Source organism: Eretmochelys imbricata, chromosome 4, assembly GCF_965152235.1.
Source record: "Eretmochelys imbricata isolate rEreImb1 chromosome 4, rEreImb1.hap1, whole genome shotgun sequence".
NCBI classification, from domain to species: domain Eukaryota; kingdom Metazoa; phylum Chordata; order Testudines; family Cheloniidae; genus Eretmochelys; species Eretmochelys imbricata.
Genome location: NC_135575.1, coordinates 42,929,835 through 42,943,637, shown reverse-complemented (window position 1 = coordinate 42,943,637; position 13,803 = coordinate 42,929,835). Strand labels below are relative to the sequence as shown.

General features: G+C 40.3%; 1 protein-coding gene across 4 annotated transcripts in view; it reads left to right on the top strand.

Moving 5' to 3' along the window:
* PRDM5 (PR/SET domain 5) overlaps positions 1 to 13,803 on the top strand; it is a 132,613-nt gene that overhangs the window by 74,498 nt on the left and 44,312 nt on the right. For all 4 annotated transcript variants that reach the window (XM_077814424.1, XM_077814423.1, XM_077814421.1 and 1 more), the window contains one exon: positions 8,384 to 8,477. In XM_077814424.1, the coding sequence (XP_077670550.1) occupies positions 8,384 to 8,477 (94 nt within the window). The remainder of the gene's footprint in view (positions 1 to 8,383; positions 8,478 to 13,803) is intronic.

Below are 13,803 nucleotides of genomic sequence, written 5' to 3'. Positions count from 1 at the left end.
CTACTGTGTAGTATGTATCTTTCTGTTTTGAAGTTTGTTATGCCTTCATTTTAAAATAGCTGAGATGGCAAGTAGTATAGAATTCTGATCCCCACACTAATATGGTTTGTGGAAAAAATGGAAAATGTTAAGGATGTAAATATCATACCAAATATCTCATGTACTTAAAGATAATGGCATCTGTTTCTTTTAATTGGTTTTAACTGAATTTCTGAAGCTACAAAAACATTTCAGAGACGTGCTAATGATGACAGAATTTAATCTTAGTTTTTATCTTTTCAAAGTTTGAATTAAATGGTAATATTTGCTCCTTCTTTGATGAATATGAATCTATGCTGGTATGTTTGTGCATGTAGATTTGAATCTGTATAATTTATCTAAGAACTCTGATACTAACTATACAGTGATCAGTGTCATAGGAATACTTAGGTTGCACATACACACCTTTTATATATTTGTGTGTGTATGTGTGTATATGTATGTATGTATATATATCTATATAATGTGCACACAGAGACATAATTATATATGAGTCAACATTTTGAAAAATGGCTTCTAATTTTGTGGACACAATCATATGTCCCTCCTCAAAAGATACAGTTTGTGGTTGCAAAATGCAGTTGCTTTGTGTGCAAATCTGAGAGATGTCTGTCTGTTCAGCTTGTGCTCATGCAGATGTTTGAAGTAATTGTGTCTTTTATGGGTGCAATTAACAGTAATGAAAACTGTAGGTACAAATTTACAGCATTGATGTCTGATGGAAGATATTTCTCATAATCTGCATATAACATTTGTTTTAAAAGCACATTAAATCCTTTATTTGAGAAATATAAATACTGTTGTCAAACCGAGGTCACTGGATGATGATTTTTGGGTGTGCAACGTTGGTCTAATTATGCAGGGGAAAATCCTGAAGGGTCTACCAAGTGATAGCCAGTAAAACACCATATAAGATTTTAAGAGGTTACATAATAATTAGACATGTACTAAGCCCTTTGTCTAAAAGTACCTTCCCGCAGCCCCTTGCACTTTGAGGAAATTCAGATCTGAATCTAGATCCAAACTTAAGCCCATCTCTAAGGGGGATGGGACAATTTCCTGGTGCAAGTGCTAGAGGAGCCAACTAGGGGGGGAGCTTTTCTTGACCTGCTGCTCACAAACCGGGAAGAATTAGTAGGGGAAGCAAAAGTGGATGGGAATCTGGGAGGCAGTGACCATGAGTTGGTTGAGTTCAGGATCCTGACACAGGGAAGAAAGGTAAGCAGCAGGATACGGACCCTGGACTTCAGGAAAGCAGACTTCAACTCCCTCAGGGAACGGATGGGTAGGATCCCCTGGGGGACTAACATGAAGGGGAAAGGAGTCCAGGAGAGCTGGCTGTATTTCAAGGAATCCCTGTTGAGGTTACAGGGACAAACCATCCTGATGTGTCGAAAGAATAGTAAATATGGCAGGTGACCAGCTTGGCTTAATGGTGAAATCCTAGAGGATCTTAAACATAAAAAAGAAGCTTACAAGAAGTGGAAGGTTGGACATATGACCAGGGAAGAGTATAAAAATATTGCTCGGGCATGTAGGAATGAAATCAGGAGGGCCAAATCGCACCTGGAGCTGCAGCTAGCAAGAGATGTTAAGAGTAACAAGAAGGGTTTCTTCAGGTATGTTGGCAACAAGAAGAAAGCCAAGGAAAGTGTGGGCCCCTTAATGAATGAGGGAGGCAACCTAGTGACAGAGGATGTGGAAAAAGCTAATGTACTCAATGCTTTTTTTGCCTCTGTCTTCACTAACAAGGTCAGCTCCCAGACTGCTGCGCTGGGCATCACAACATGGGGAATAGATGGCCAGCCCTCTGTGGAGAAAGAGGTGGTTAGGGACTATTTAGAAAAGCTGGACGTGCACAAGTCCATGGGGCCGGACGAGTTGCATCCGAGAGTGCTAAAGGAATTGGCGGCTGTGATTGCAGAGCCATTGGCCATTATCTTTGAAAACTCGTGGCGAACGGGGGAAGTCCCGGATGACTGGAAAAAGGCTAATGTAGTGCCAATCTTTAAAAAAGGGAAGAAGGAGGATCCTGGGAACTACAGGCCAGTCAGCCTCACCTCAGTCCCCGGAAAAATCATGGAGCAGGTCCTCAAAGAATCAATCCTGAAGCACTTACATGAGAGGAAAGTGATCAGGAACAGTCAGCATGGATTCACCAAGGGAAGGTCATGCCTGACTAATCTAATCGCCTTCTATGATGAGATTACTGGTTCTGTGGATGAAGGGAAAGCAGTGGATGTATTGTTTCTTGACTTTAGCAAAGCTTTTGACACGGTCTCCCACAGTATTCTTGTCAGCAAGTTAAAGAAGTACGGGCTGGATGAATGCACTATAAGGTGGGTAGAAAGTTGGCTAGATTGTCGGGCTCAACGGGTAGTGATCAATGGCTCCATGTCTGGTGGCAACCGGTGTCAAGTGGAGTGCCCCAGGGGTCGGTCCTTGGGCCGGTTTTGTTCAATATCTTCATAAATGATCTGGAGGATGGTGTGGATTGCACTCTCAGCAAATTTGCGGATGATACTAAACTGGGAGGAGTGGTAGATACGCTGGAGGGCAGGGATAGGATACAGAGGGACCTAGACAAATTGGAGGATTGGGCCAAAAGAAATCTGATGAGGTTCAATAAGGATAAGTGCAGGGTCCTGCACTTAGGACGGAAGAACCCAATGCACAGCTACAGACTAGGGACCGAATGGCTAGGCAGCAGTTCTGCGGAAAAGGACCTAGGGGTGACAGTGGACGAGAAGCTGGATATGAATCAGCAGTGTGCCCTTGTTGCCAAGAAGGCCAATGGCATTTTGGGATGTATAAGTAGGGGCATAGCAAGCAGATCGAGGGACATGATCGTCCCTCTCTATTCGACATTGGTGAGGCCTCATCTGGAGTACTGTGTCCAGTTTTGGGCCCCACACTACAAGAAGGATGTGGATAAATTGGAAAGAGTCCAGCGAAGGGCAACAAAAATGATTAGGGGTCTGGAACACATGACTTATGAGGAGAGGCTGAGGGAACTGGGATTGTTTAGTCTGTAGAAGAGAAGACTGAGGGGGGATTTGATAGCTGCTTTCAACTACCTGAGAGGTGGTTCCAGAGAGGATGGTTCTAGACTATTCTCAGTGGTAGAAGAGGACAGGACAAGGAGTAATGGTCTCAAGTTGCAGTAGGGGAGGTTTAGGTTGGATATTAGGAAAAACTTTTTCACTAGGAGGGTGGTGAAACACTGGAATGCGTTACCTAGGGAGGTGGTAGAATCTCCTTCCTTAGAAGTTTTTAAGGTCAGGTTTGACAAAGCCCTGGCTGGGATGATTTAATTGGGGATTGGTCCTGCTTTTGAGCAGGGGGTTGGACTAGATGACCTCCTGAGGTCCCTTCCAACCCTGATATTCTATGATTCTAATAATAACTTTGTAACTGTTACCAGGTGAATAAAGTCCTTGTGACAGCTGTATATCACTTTACACTGTAGCCATGACCTTAAGGCCCAATGTCTCCAAAGAGAACTGTTGTCCTAACTATAAATCCCCCCATCCAAACTAGTCCTTTACCTTCTGAAGAACTGGGTTGATCTGAAAGAGTGTCTGTCTTACTGTTATCACTAAGTATTCTGTGTATCATAAAATAGAAAATGGTATAAGAGTCAAACAGCCAAATTCTAAAGTTTTAACTTAGTCCTCACTCCAGCAAATATTCCTTTGAAGTCAATGGAGTTTTGCTGCAGTAAGGACAGAGTGAGAACTTCAGGGCATGTGACTCGTAATTTTAACAGTTTTTATTGTTAAGATAATTATTAAAAACACACTCTCATTTTAACCCCAGATGACATGAAGAAGTTAAATCTAAGACGCCAAGTAAGTCCCAACGAAGGGACTTATTGTTCTTTATTTTTCTTTTCATCCACATGTATTAGTCACACAAACTTGAATGGAGAATTGATCCATAGTGTATCTAAGATCCAGATTGCAGGGTTTGAGGTTTTTTTAATGCTTTCTTATTAATTTTCTCTTTTTTCCTTGTTAAGAGATCCTGCTAAGGATGAATCATGAGATCTGAGGATCATAAATATTAAATAAATACCAGACTTTAAACGTATTCCTAAAAATATTTGTTTTTTTAATTAAAAAACAGATAATTAGTTTTTATTTTAAAAAATGAGAAGTACCTATTCTTTATCCCATTGGTCTCTTTGGTTCATTCTCTATTGTAACCACTACCATTTTGAGCTGCTATTATAAATAAGACTGGCCATGTATTTGAGCAACCAAGAACTCCTGCGGAAGTTATGTATTGCTTCAGGGAATACTGTGATATTTTTGGTTATTCTGAATGAATTAGTAGTTGTCTATCTGGACTCCCCCAATGTTGCCATAGAAGATATATAAAACTTCTAAACAACCTTATCCTAATCAAGATGGATTTAACATTCATATCCCTGGCGTCATGGAGAGAAAAGTGCGTGTTTGTTGGATTTTGAAATTGTATCCCATTTACTTTAACTTCGACTACAGTATAATGCATACCATGTGAGTTAAGGTATTTACTGAAGACTAAAGAATGTATAACTTTATAATGGCTGAGGATTTTTCAATCAAAATGAGAATTATTTTTCTGACCTGCGAAGAATTAAATGCAAAGTTTTAAAAACTGAATTTGTCAGTGGGATGAATGGTTTAGTAATCTTACCTCTGCTGTCCCATTTGAAATACAGTCAGTAATCCTAAATGAAGAATGTTAATGTTTTCAAACAACTCCCCAGAGAAGGGTAGACACCATCCTGTCTGTATACAATTCAGTAGACTGATAAATCTTTATTCAGAAAAGAAGGCTAGTGGTAGCCCTGAGATGGGAGTTGTTGTTTCCCAGTGTTGAGGTTATTCGTAAGATAACATGGTTGTGATCACATTGTAACTGTTAGGTAGAATCCCTTTTAATTCCAACAAGCTTCACAATATATGTTCAAATATTTCAGCCTTTCATTGTGGGAAGAGAATCAGTTTGAGCTTATTGAATGTTTTCTGCTTTTTCACAATCAATGTTTTGATGTTACCTTTTATTTTTGTATTGAAAACATTTTTGTCTAGATAATCCTGATATCATGCGTAGTAAATACACAGTTTAGACGCAAGTACAGTCAAATAACTTCAAGTGACTGTAATTGTTACCGTCAATAATTGATAAAGTAACAAATGAAATAGGGGCCAGATTTTGACATCCTTCCTGTCTTTGAGTAGTACCTTCCACTATGAGTAGTCACATTCAGTAAATGTGCTTAGGTGTGGAATAAGTTGCTGTTCAATGTAAATCAGTCTGTTTCAGCAACATAGAATGTTTAGAACCAAATGGGAGAGCATCTTCTCCAGGTTAGTTTGAGCTATACTGTTAGACCCCAGTTAAGGAAAATATCCATATTAACATTAAGCACATACTTAAGCATATGCTTAAAATGCTTTCCTGAACTGGGGCCTCAGAGCAATATGTGAAAATCTGCAAGAATCCACACCCACAGCTTTCACTGCAAAGTGGTCCTTTCGTTACCTTTATGTTCAGGGTGGTAGTTTTGTTCCTTCAAAATAGCTGTACAATATGCCAGTATGACATTCTAGCCATAAAAGGGCCAATTATGCAAAGGTACTGAACACTACCTCTAATACTGAATGCTCTTAGTTCCCATTGAAGTCAGTGAAAGTTGCAAATGCTCAGTACATCACTCTAGGTTGGTTTTTATAGTTGATAGGTCAAGGTATTGGCCAGTAAGCACAGTCTTAACTTTCTGATCCGACTGTGTTTCTATGCTGATGCATTTGATAAGCTGAGCTATGTCAACATTATATATCTCAGTAAGGCTTTTAATAAGGAAAGTAAACCTAGAAATTGAATTTTTAATCATTGTAGGAATAAAATTATTGGGAGGGACAAAGAGACCTCAAGAAAGTCATGTGTTCTATCTGTGTATGACTGATGGTGAAGTTTATAGTCTTAATTAGATTATCAGTTACTTTAAATTTAAGAAGACAAGTTAGTGTTTTCATGGTAAAATGTATCTGATAATAAGATACAGAAAAGCTGAAGTTCAAGAAATGTGCTGCTCTTTCAGATAATGATGAAAGCAGTTTACCCAGGGGAGGAGTGGGCTCTTCTATTATCCACAGGGAATTTAGTATGTGTGTGTACACACACGCACATAGCCTTTTGACTAACCGTAACTAACATTTTTCTTATTTATACAATAAAAATATTAACTCTTATCTCGGTAAACCTGGAATATAGCTGTTGGAGTAGGAAGTACAGTCTGAAAATATAACTGCATACAAAAATAACTCCAAATAGCTATAATTTCTTGTCTTCAGTATTGCCTAAACATGGCAATCTGTATTTTTCAGATCTGATTTCTTAATAAATCTCCCCACTGTATTTTCCACTGAATGCATCTGATGAAGTGAGCTGTAACTCACGAAAGCTTATGCTCAAATAAATTGGTTAGTCTCTAAGGTGCCACAAGTCCTCCTTTTCTTTTTGCGAATATAGACTAACACGGCTGCTACTCTGAAACCTTAATTTATGTATGTCACTCAAGTAAATTTAGGTGACATACATAAATGATAGAGCTGATCTTTTTACACGAAATGTGGACCAAATTAAGGGGTTTTTCTTGCTGTTTTTAAGCCAGCGGATAGTAGTCCAAATAATTTTGAGTATTCAAAATATAGACTAAAATGTTCTGAATAAAAAATAGCGAACTATGGTCTAACCTCAAAAGATGCTGAGTGGTTCTCAACTTTTTAGGGTTCATGAACATCTCGCAAGAAAGACTGATTTTTATAAGATCTCCAGCATTGCATCATTTGGTTCAAACTGGAAATACCACAAGAACACAGTCTTTCACGGTTTGTCTTGCAAATGGAGATACATATGAAAATAACTGTGTAGAATTTGAAATTGTGTCCACAGATGTTCATAATGGGTTTATAGCAATTCTTGCCTTGAAACAGACTTTTTTTCTTCCAAAGCTGACAGTTAACACAAGCATACTATGAAATATACACTTGAATAGATTCCTTATCAAAGTATGAGATGCACAAAAATATTTTACAGAAATTTCCATAAATTGATTAATCTAATATTTATTATGCATTAAATACATAGGGTCCATCTTGCAACCTATATGCATTGAAGTGAATTAGAGTTTTGTATGTTGAAGGACTGTCTGTTTGTTGAGTTATATTTAAACTCTGCTCCAAATTATGTTACAATTAGATCTCATAAGCCAGTTAGAACCAGAAGTTGTGGAGAAAGTTCCCTCACACACCAATTCCAGTTCTTTTTCCTAGAGAAACAATTATCTAAAGGACAAATCAAACTGTAGTCTATTTTGTAATAAAATAAAATAAGACTAGACAAAAACACAAGCTTTTAGGCAGTGGGCTTATTTTATTGAGGTTAATGCTGCCTTGAAGAAATCAAGGCACTATTTCCTGTTTTGTACTGGAAATAGTATTTGGCACTGAAAATATCCTGCTCCCCTGTAACGAGGTCCCAGCAGGGCCTTCCTGGCTCCTGCCCCCACTGGGCTGAGAAAGTCACACAGAGACCCTTGGTGCAGTGCTCACCTGATGCTTTTATTTACAGGTTGTGTTCCCACCACCTTTCCACCATACACATAGTCCCCTTCTTACAGGCCACCAGCAGGAGAGAGGGGGAAAGCTAGCTCTCTCTGCTTCCCCTCACTGCCTTCCCTCTAATACAGTTTACAGCCTGTCCAGCTCCTCCCCTGGCTTCCTTCCCCTGGGACTTTTATCCAGCCCCAGCCTGATGAGGCAGCAGCTGTTCCAGCTTTCCCAATCAGGGCCAGGTGATCTGCCCACCTACAATTCACCTCTCTTAATTGGAGCTGGAGTGACAGAGGTTTGGCTAAGCAGTTTTCTGCTTAGTCCCCTGTCACCCCCCTCCCCCTTGGATATTTCCAAAAGCACATACAATTTAATCAAATGTTTATAAACCAAACTATTAAAGGAATTATAAACTCAGTGAAACTGTAGTTAGATTTGATAAACAGGTTTATTTTACAATCAGTAATGAGATTAGTTTAGAAACTTTAGCTATTTTGTGGACTAAAAGAACATCTATGATTAATTCTTTAGAATCTCTGCCTGATGGCATGGAATCAAATATGGAATGACTGTGGAAGGAAATATAAGCTTGGAAGAAAAAAAAATAAAATAGAGAAAAAAACAAAAGAGAAATGGTCAATGTCAAGTCTATTGAATCTTCTGTGGATCCTCATTCTTTAAAGCTATGCAAAATCTTCTTTTCTTCTTAACTTTTTTTTTCTTTCCTTCCTTTCTAGACACACACAGGGGAAAAGGAGAAAATTTGCCCATATTGTGGACAGAAGTTTGCAAGCAATGGAACATTAAGAGTTCATATTCGGAGTCATACAGGTACAGTAGCTTATGTGGTAAAGAGAACTTAGTTCTTTAGATATATAACAAAAATATTTCTAGCAATCTAACTACCGTTTTACACACTGGGTGACTTATCACATTTTGAGAATTTTAGTGCTCTTTTTGCCTGATTAACTTGATTAACAGCTACCATGCTTCAAACATAACAATTACAAAAATCCCATTAGACTATCTGATTACCCATCTGTTTGTCCATGAAAGAACTTTCCTACTAATCAGCCTGCTGTTCTGGCCTGATTAATTTGGAGCCAAATCCTGCTACCCTTGTTTGTGTAGTCTCACATGACTTCAGTGGAGCTATGACAGTTAGCACCAGTTGAGGATCTTCCCCAGTGACTTGAATGGAACAACTCCCATAAGTAAGGCAAGCAGAATATGGCCCTTAGTGTTTTGAGACATCACCATAGTTCCGATGGTAAAGAATATCGTGCTATCAAATATTGGATTGATGCAATCACATTGATTGACTAAAAATTTATTGCATATAAATTAGATGGTCAGTTTTGTTGTTTTCGCCTTTGGAAGCAAAAACTGATTCTATAAATGTATCACCATGTTAGTGATTTCTGGTTCTTGTGGGCAGTACAAGATGAGGTGAAGTTAGAGAGACGCTTCACACATGCCAGAATATTAGCGTGAGAGACAAGTTTGGTGAGGGAATATATTTTATTGGATCAGCTTCTGTTGGTGGAAGGCACAAGGTGGCAGGAGACTGGCTCATAGGCAGTCTAGTGTGTGGAGTAGGAATCAGGTCTAGGGCTCGGAGTCCAAATGCCTGAGCACAAGGCCAAAATAGAGTCGGAGATGGCGACTGGAGCCAAAGGTCAAAACTGAGTCAAAATCCAAATGCCAGCACCAAGGAGTGAGACAGACCGTCAGAACCAGGGCCAAGGGTCAGAACCAGATTACCTCATGCAAGGGAGGCAGGAGCAGGGCTGGTTCCAAGGCATGAGCAAGACTGGAACAAGAGTGGGTGCACGACAGGGTCTAGGCTGGAGTAATGTAGGAGTAAGCAGGAGCAGGGCTTGGAGTAAGGTGAGCACAGGGAGGCAGACAATCTGTGGGTGTGTGCATTATGCAGCCACTGATCCTCCCAGCTGCTGGGTTTAATAGCAAGCCACCTGACTGCCTTAACCAATCAGGTGGTTCTGCTGTGGCCTAGCTGCGATTGTTGGCTGCCTGACAACTGGGCAGGTGCAGCTGGAGGTCCTCATTTCTGAGAGAGGCTTTCAAGCTTACACAGAGCTCTTCTTCAGGTCTGGGGAAGGTAACCAGAGTGTCTGAGCTAAATACGAGGTGAGAGAGAATTCTGAGCATAAAGGTTTCACACATGCTGTAGGAGACCACTTAAAATGGATTGGGCAGTTTTAGCAGGCAGTAGGATGTGTTACAAATTGTTGTCATGAGCCATAAAACCAGTGACTCTGTTCAGTCCATGTTTTTTAGTGTCTAGCAGCATTCTGCATTTAAGTTCCCTAGCTTGTTTTTTGAAGGTGGTATGCATTGAGAGGCATGTGTTGCAGACAAATTCTAGAATCTACTAAGGCTGTCTTTTAGGGACAAGTGGAAGGATCCTTTTGGGGTCTTACCTGCTGCATTAGGAGAGTGGGTGTGGGTCACTCTTGCCCTGTTAAGACTCTTTGGTCTGAATTTACAAAAGTCCCTGTTTTGGGATCACTGCAGTGCACAAACTCACTTGATGCCTAAGTTTTCAAAGTAAAAGTTCCCTAGCGATCTATGTTTCTGCCTCTGAGCATGCTGCCTCCCTGTAGGTACCTGGGCCCCTATCTCCTGCCTAAGCCCCACAGCAATTCACAAACCGGGGAAGGCAGGCATTCCTCCACCTAAGTTGAGTGCAGGGCTCAATCCAGTAAGCATGCTCAGAGGGCATCTACTGGATCAGTCCCCTTGGGTGAGTTTAGACAAAATAGCTGGTGGGGGGCAGTCCGGAACAGGTCCCAGGGGGTAGGGTACTCCGCTGAGTTATAGGGGACCACCAGCTGAAGTCCCCTCTCCACCTGAGGAGGAAAAGGGATTTACACTGGAATCTGTTCAGGTGAATGCTGTAATCATTGGGCTGTGGGATATTCTGGTGTGAAGCTCCCTCAAGCTCTCCTGGTGAAGCTGTTGGTTTCTGAATAAATGGTCACTGGAGCAGAGGGACTGCATCCTGGGTCTCCCACCTCCCAGATGAATGCTCTAATCACCAGACTATAGAATGATTCTAAAGCTTGTACTTTCTCTCGGGCCCAAATGACTCTGGGAGAAAATGGAAACATAGCAACTTCTTGTGACCATTTTAAAATCTTCATAGACGAAAGGGTGCCAACATCAGGGTCTCTCAAATCTGCGCCCTTTCAAATGTCAGATCAAGCAGTATGGGTTTGAATCCCTAGATCTGAACTTCACCCTTATCTTTTGGTTTCTGGGTTGAATCCAGAACGACAAGGGGCCTGTTTCCCAGTTCTGGTTTTGATATGGCTTTGAAATCTCCCAAAAAACGTGCAAAATTGCAACAGTGCAAAATCCAAATTCAGACCCTACTCTTGATCCAGCCTCAGATTCCAATCCTATCCTATATCTAATCCAGATCCAAACATTCTGTTCCTAAACCCAACTCTACTCAAAGTTGTTTTTGTCACAAAGTCTCTTTCATTATAATGTCCTGATACCCATTTGTGTGTGTCACATAATCTTGTGTACATAATTGCACCCAAACCATATTATTATTTTCAGTGTACACAGGATTTATACAAACATGCTGAAAAACAAATCAGTCATATTGGCGGATTTCAGTTACCACCCACTACAGATTTAATTCAAGTAATTGGCATGTAGCTGAAAGTTTTAGTGATGTTTTGCTTCCAGCATGAAAGGATGTAGGTTTGAGTTTGACATGCAAAGCTGCTGTTAACAAATAGGCTTCCTGTGACAGTCTGTTCACTTTTGCATAAACAAATTTGGGTTGCAGGAAGATGACAGCATGTGTATGTTTAATCACTTGGCTTTCTACTATGTTTGGTAAAAGTCTTAATCACTTTCTTCTACCATGGCTATCTGTTAAGATAAAAGCTGTTTTGTGATACAGTTTACACGTCTAAATGCATCCAGTGCAGGATACTGGTAATTTCAATAGTCCCATATCTGATCATGTAGCCAGACAAAAATCTTTTATGGACTGGCTAAAAGGATGAAATTAATTTATATGTTTAGCTCTTATTCTCTAATGAATGTGAAAGTTATCCCTCATAGCAGGTGTAAAAAAGAGAATTCTGCTGAAATAGTTGTATATAGTTTAGCTAAAGAAAATTAAAAAACAAACTAAAAATACAAAAGGAAATTAAGGTCAGGGTAGGCATAATAAATAATAAAGAACTGCAGTGCAACCTCTCCTTCCCTCCCTCTCTTTCTCTTTGTTCTTTCACTGACAACCCAACTTTTCAAAACCTTGCAAGACTTTCATCCACAAGCTTCAACCCATATCTCTTCCTCCTTCTGTCCCCTAATGTATCTGTATTTCTTCTTCTGTCCTCCATATCTGTTTCTTCCACAACATTACAACCAATGGGAGCTTCAGGTGCTCTCTGAGGTGTGAAGGGCAGCAACCCCTTCCTTCTCCCCCCTCTCCCCCCCCAAGAAAAAAAAAATCTTGGAGCAAATGGGCTGTGGGTAAAAGGAGCCTGTGGAGGCTCTGCCCTCTCCAGGAAGAGAGAAGAGTTCAGTTTTTCCCTGGTAACCAAAGATGTCAGCAAAGTTAGACCATGTGTGCCACCAAGATGAATTACTGAAGTTGTCAAAAAGGGGAGATTGCTGTTCATTGTGGACAATCTGTACTTCTCCAGTTAATTGAAAGGGTCAAAGTCGTGCTTCACCTTCTGAGGGGGCTACATCACTGCAAAGGGAAATATGAGTTGCCAGTGAAGGGAATCCCTGTCATCAGAAAGCAGTGCAAAAAGTCAAGAATTCTTTTGATGGCCTTTAATAAATAAAGTTTATTACTTTTAACTGCTTTGGGAAAGACTTGACAGGTTTTTAGGAGATTATCTGAGCAGTAAGAGAGCTTGGCTGCTTATTAAACATGAAGCCATCGTTTCTAAATGTTGCAATAATTTTGAAGACTTCATGCTGTTGGCATCCATTAAACACTGTGGTTTTGAATTAAATCAATGCAAAATTATACCCTCCTGTGTTTGTCATCACATTTCTGCATATCTCATTTCATTCTGAGCTATGAATGAAACAATCCCATCTTTCTGGGTCACCCCTCCCCAGCCAGAGCTGAGTTTTGACAAAGACTGAACATCACAGTTGTGAATGTCCCAGAAATGCCTTCAGGTCTTAGTGATTACAGCAGACGTGGCTGGTGTCCCAATTCAGTGACATGGGTTGTCGTGTTCTCTCAGCATGGGTACTGGTGATTCATGTTGTATATAACTGTGTTCAGTGGGGCTTGTCCTGTTTTGTCTTAGGTAAATCCAGGCACACCTGGGCTCAAATTTTCTTTTATTAGTAGGGGCTCTGGCATCCTGTACCAATCCAGCTGAACTCCTATATGGGATGCTCAGGTTACAACACTACATTGGCCTGAAAGAGACATACCATTACAAGTCTTATGTTATGGATCCAGTATTACCATATGATATATTGAATTTATTTTATATGACCTATTGTGACCCACTTTGACCCCATTTGCAGTCTCACCATGATCCACAGTTTGAAAGACCCTGCTTTACAAAGTATCTTTCACAAGCATAGTAACCCATCTCTAAAATTTAAAGTAAACGTCTTCACTGTTATTTAATACATGGTACATGTTCTCAAATGTTGTTACTCACAGATGTGTGCACGCTCCCTCAATAAGCAATTTTCTGTTCTCTTTTATCTTAGAATAGGACTCTGTAAATGAGGCCTAACAGTACTTGCCCTTTCAGCTGTAACTGCCAGTTTGGGGTGAGTGAAGCCGTCTGTGTGTGCATGTGTATAAGAAGGTGGATGTTTGGGTCTGAGCCTGGCATATTGCTCTGTAATTCATCATCTGGGTTTCCAGCTCTGGAATGACAGAGACAGCGCTCTGTAGGTCAGCCGAAACACTATAGCACATTCTCTCCCTGCTATATCCTGTTGGTTTATGGCTTCTCAGGGTCAGAGGGAGCTGGGGTTAATTCAGCAAAAGAATCCTCTGACTGTGGCGTAAATTCCATTGATTGTTCATAAATTGTGAAAGAAATTCTGTGAACCGCTTTTGGGGGTTTTAAAGCTAAGGGCCAGGAGGTTAATTATTTGCCTAAAGTTTCAACCAACT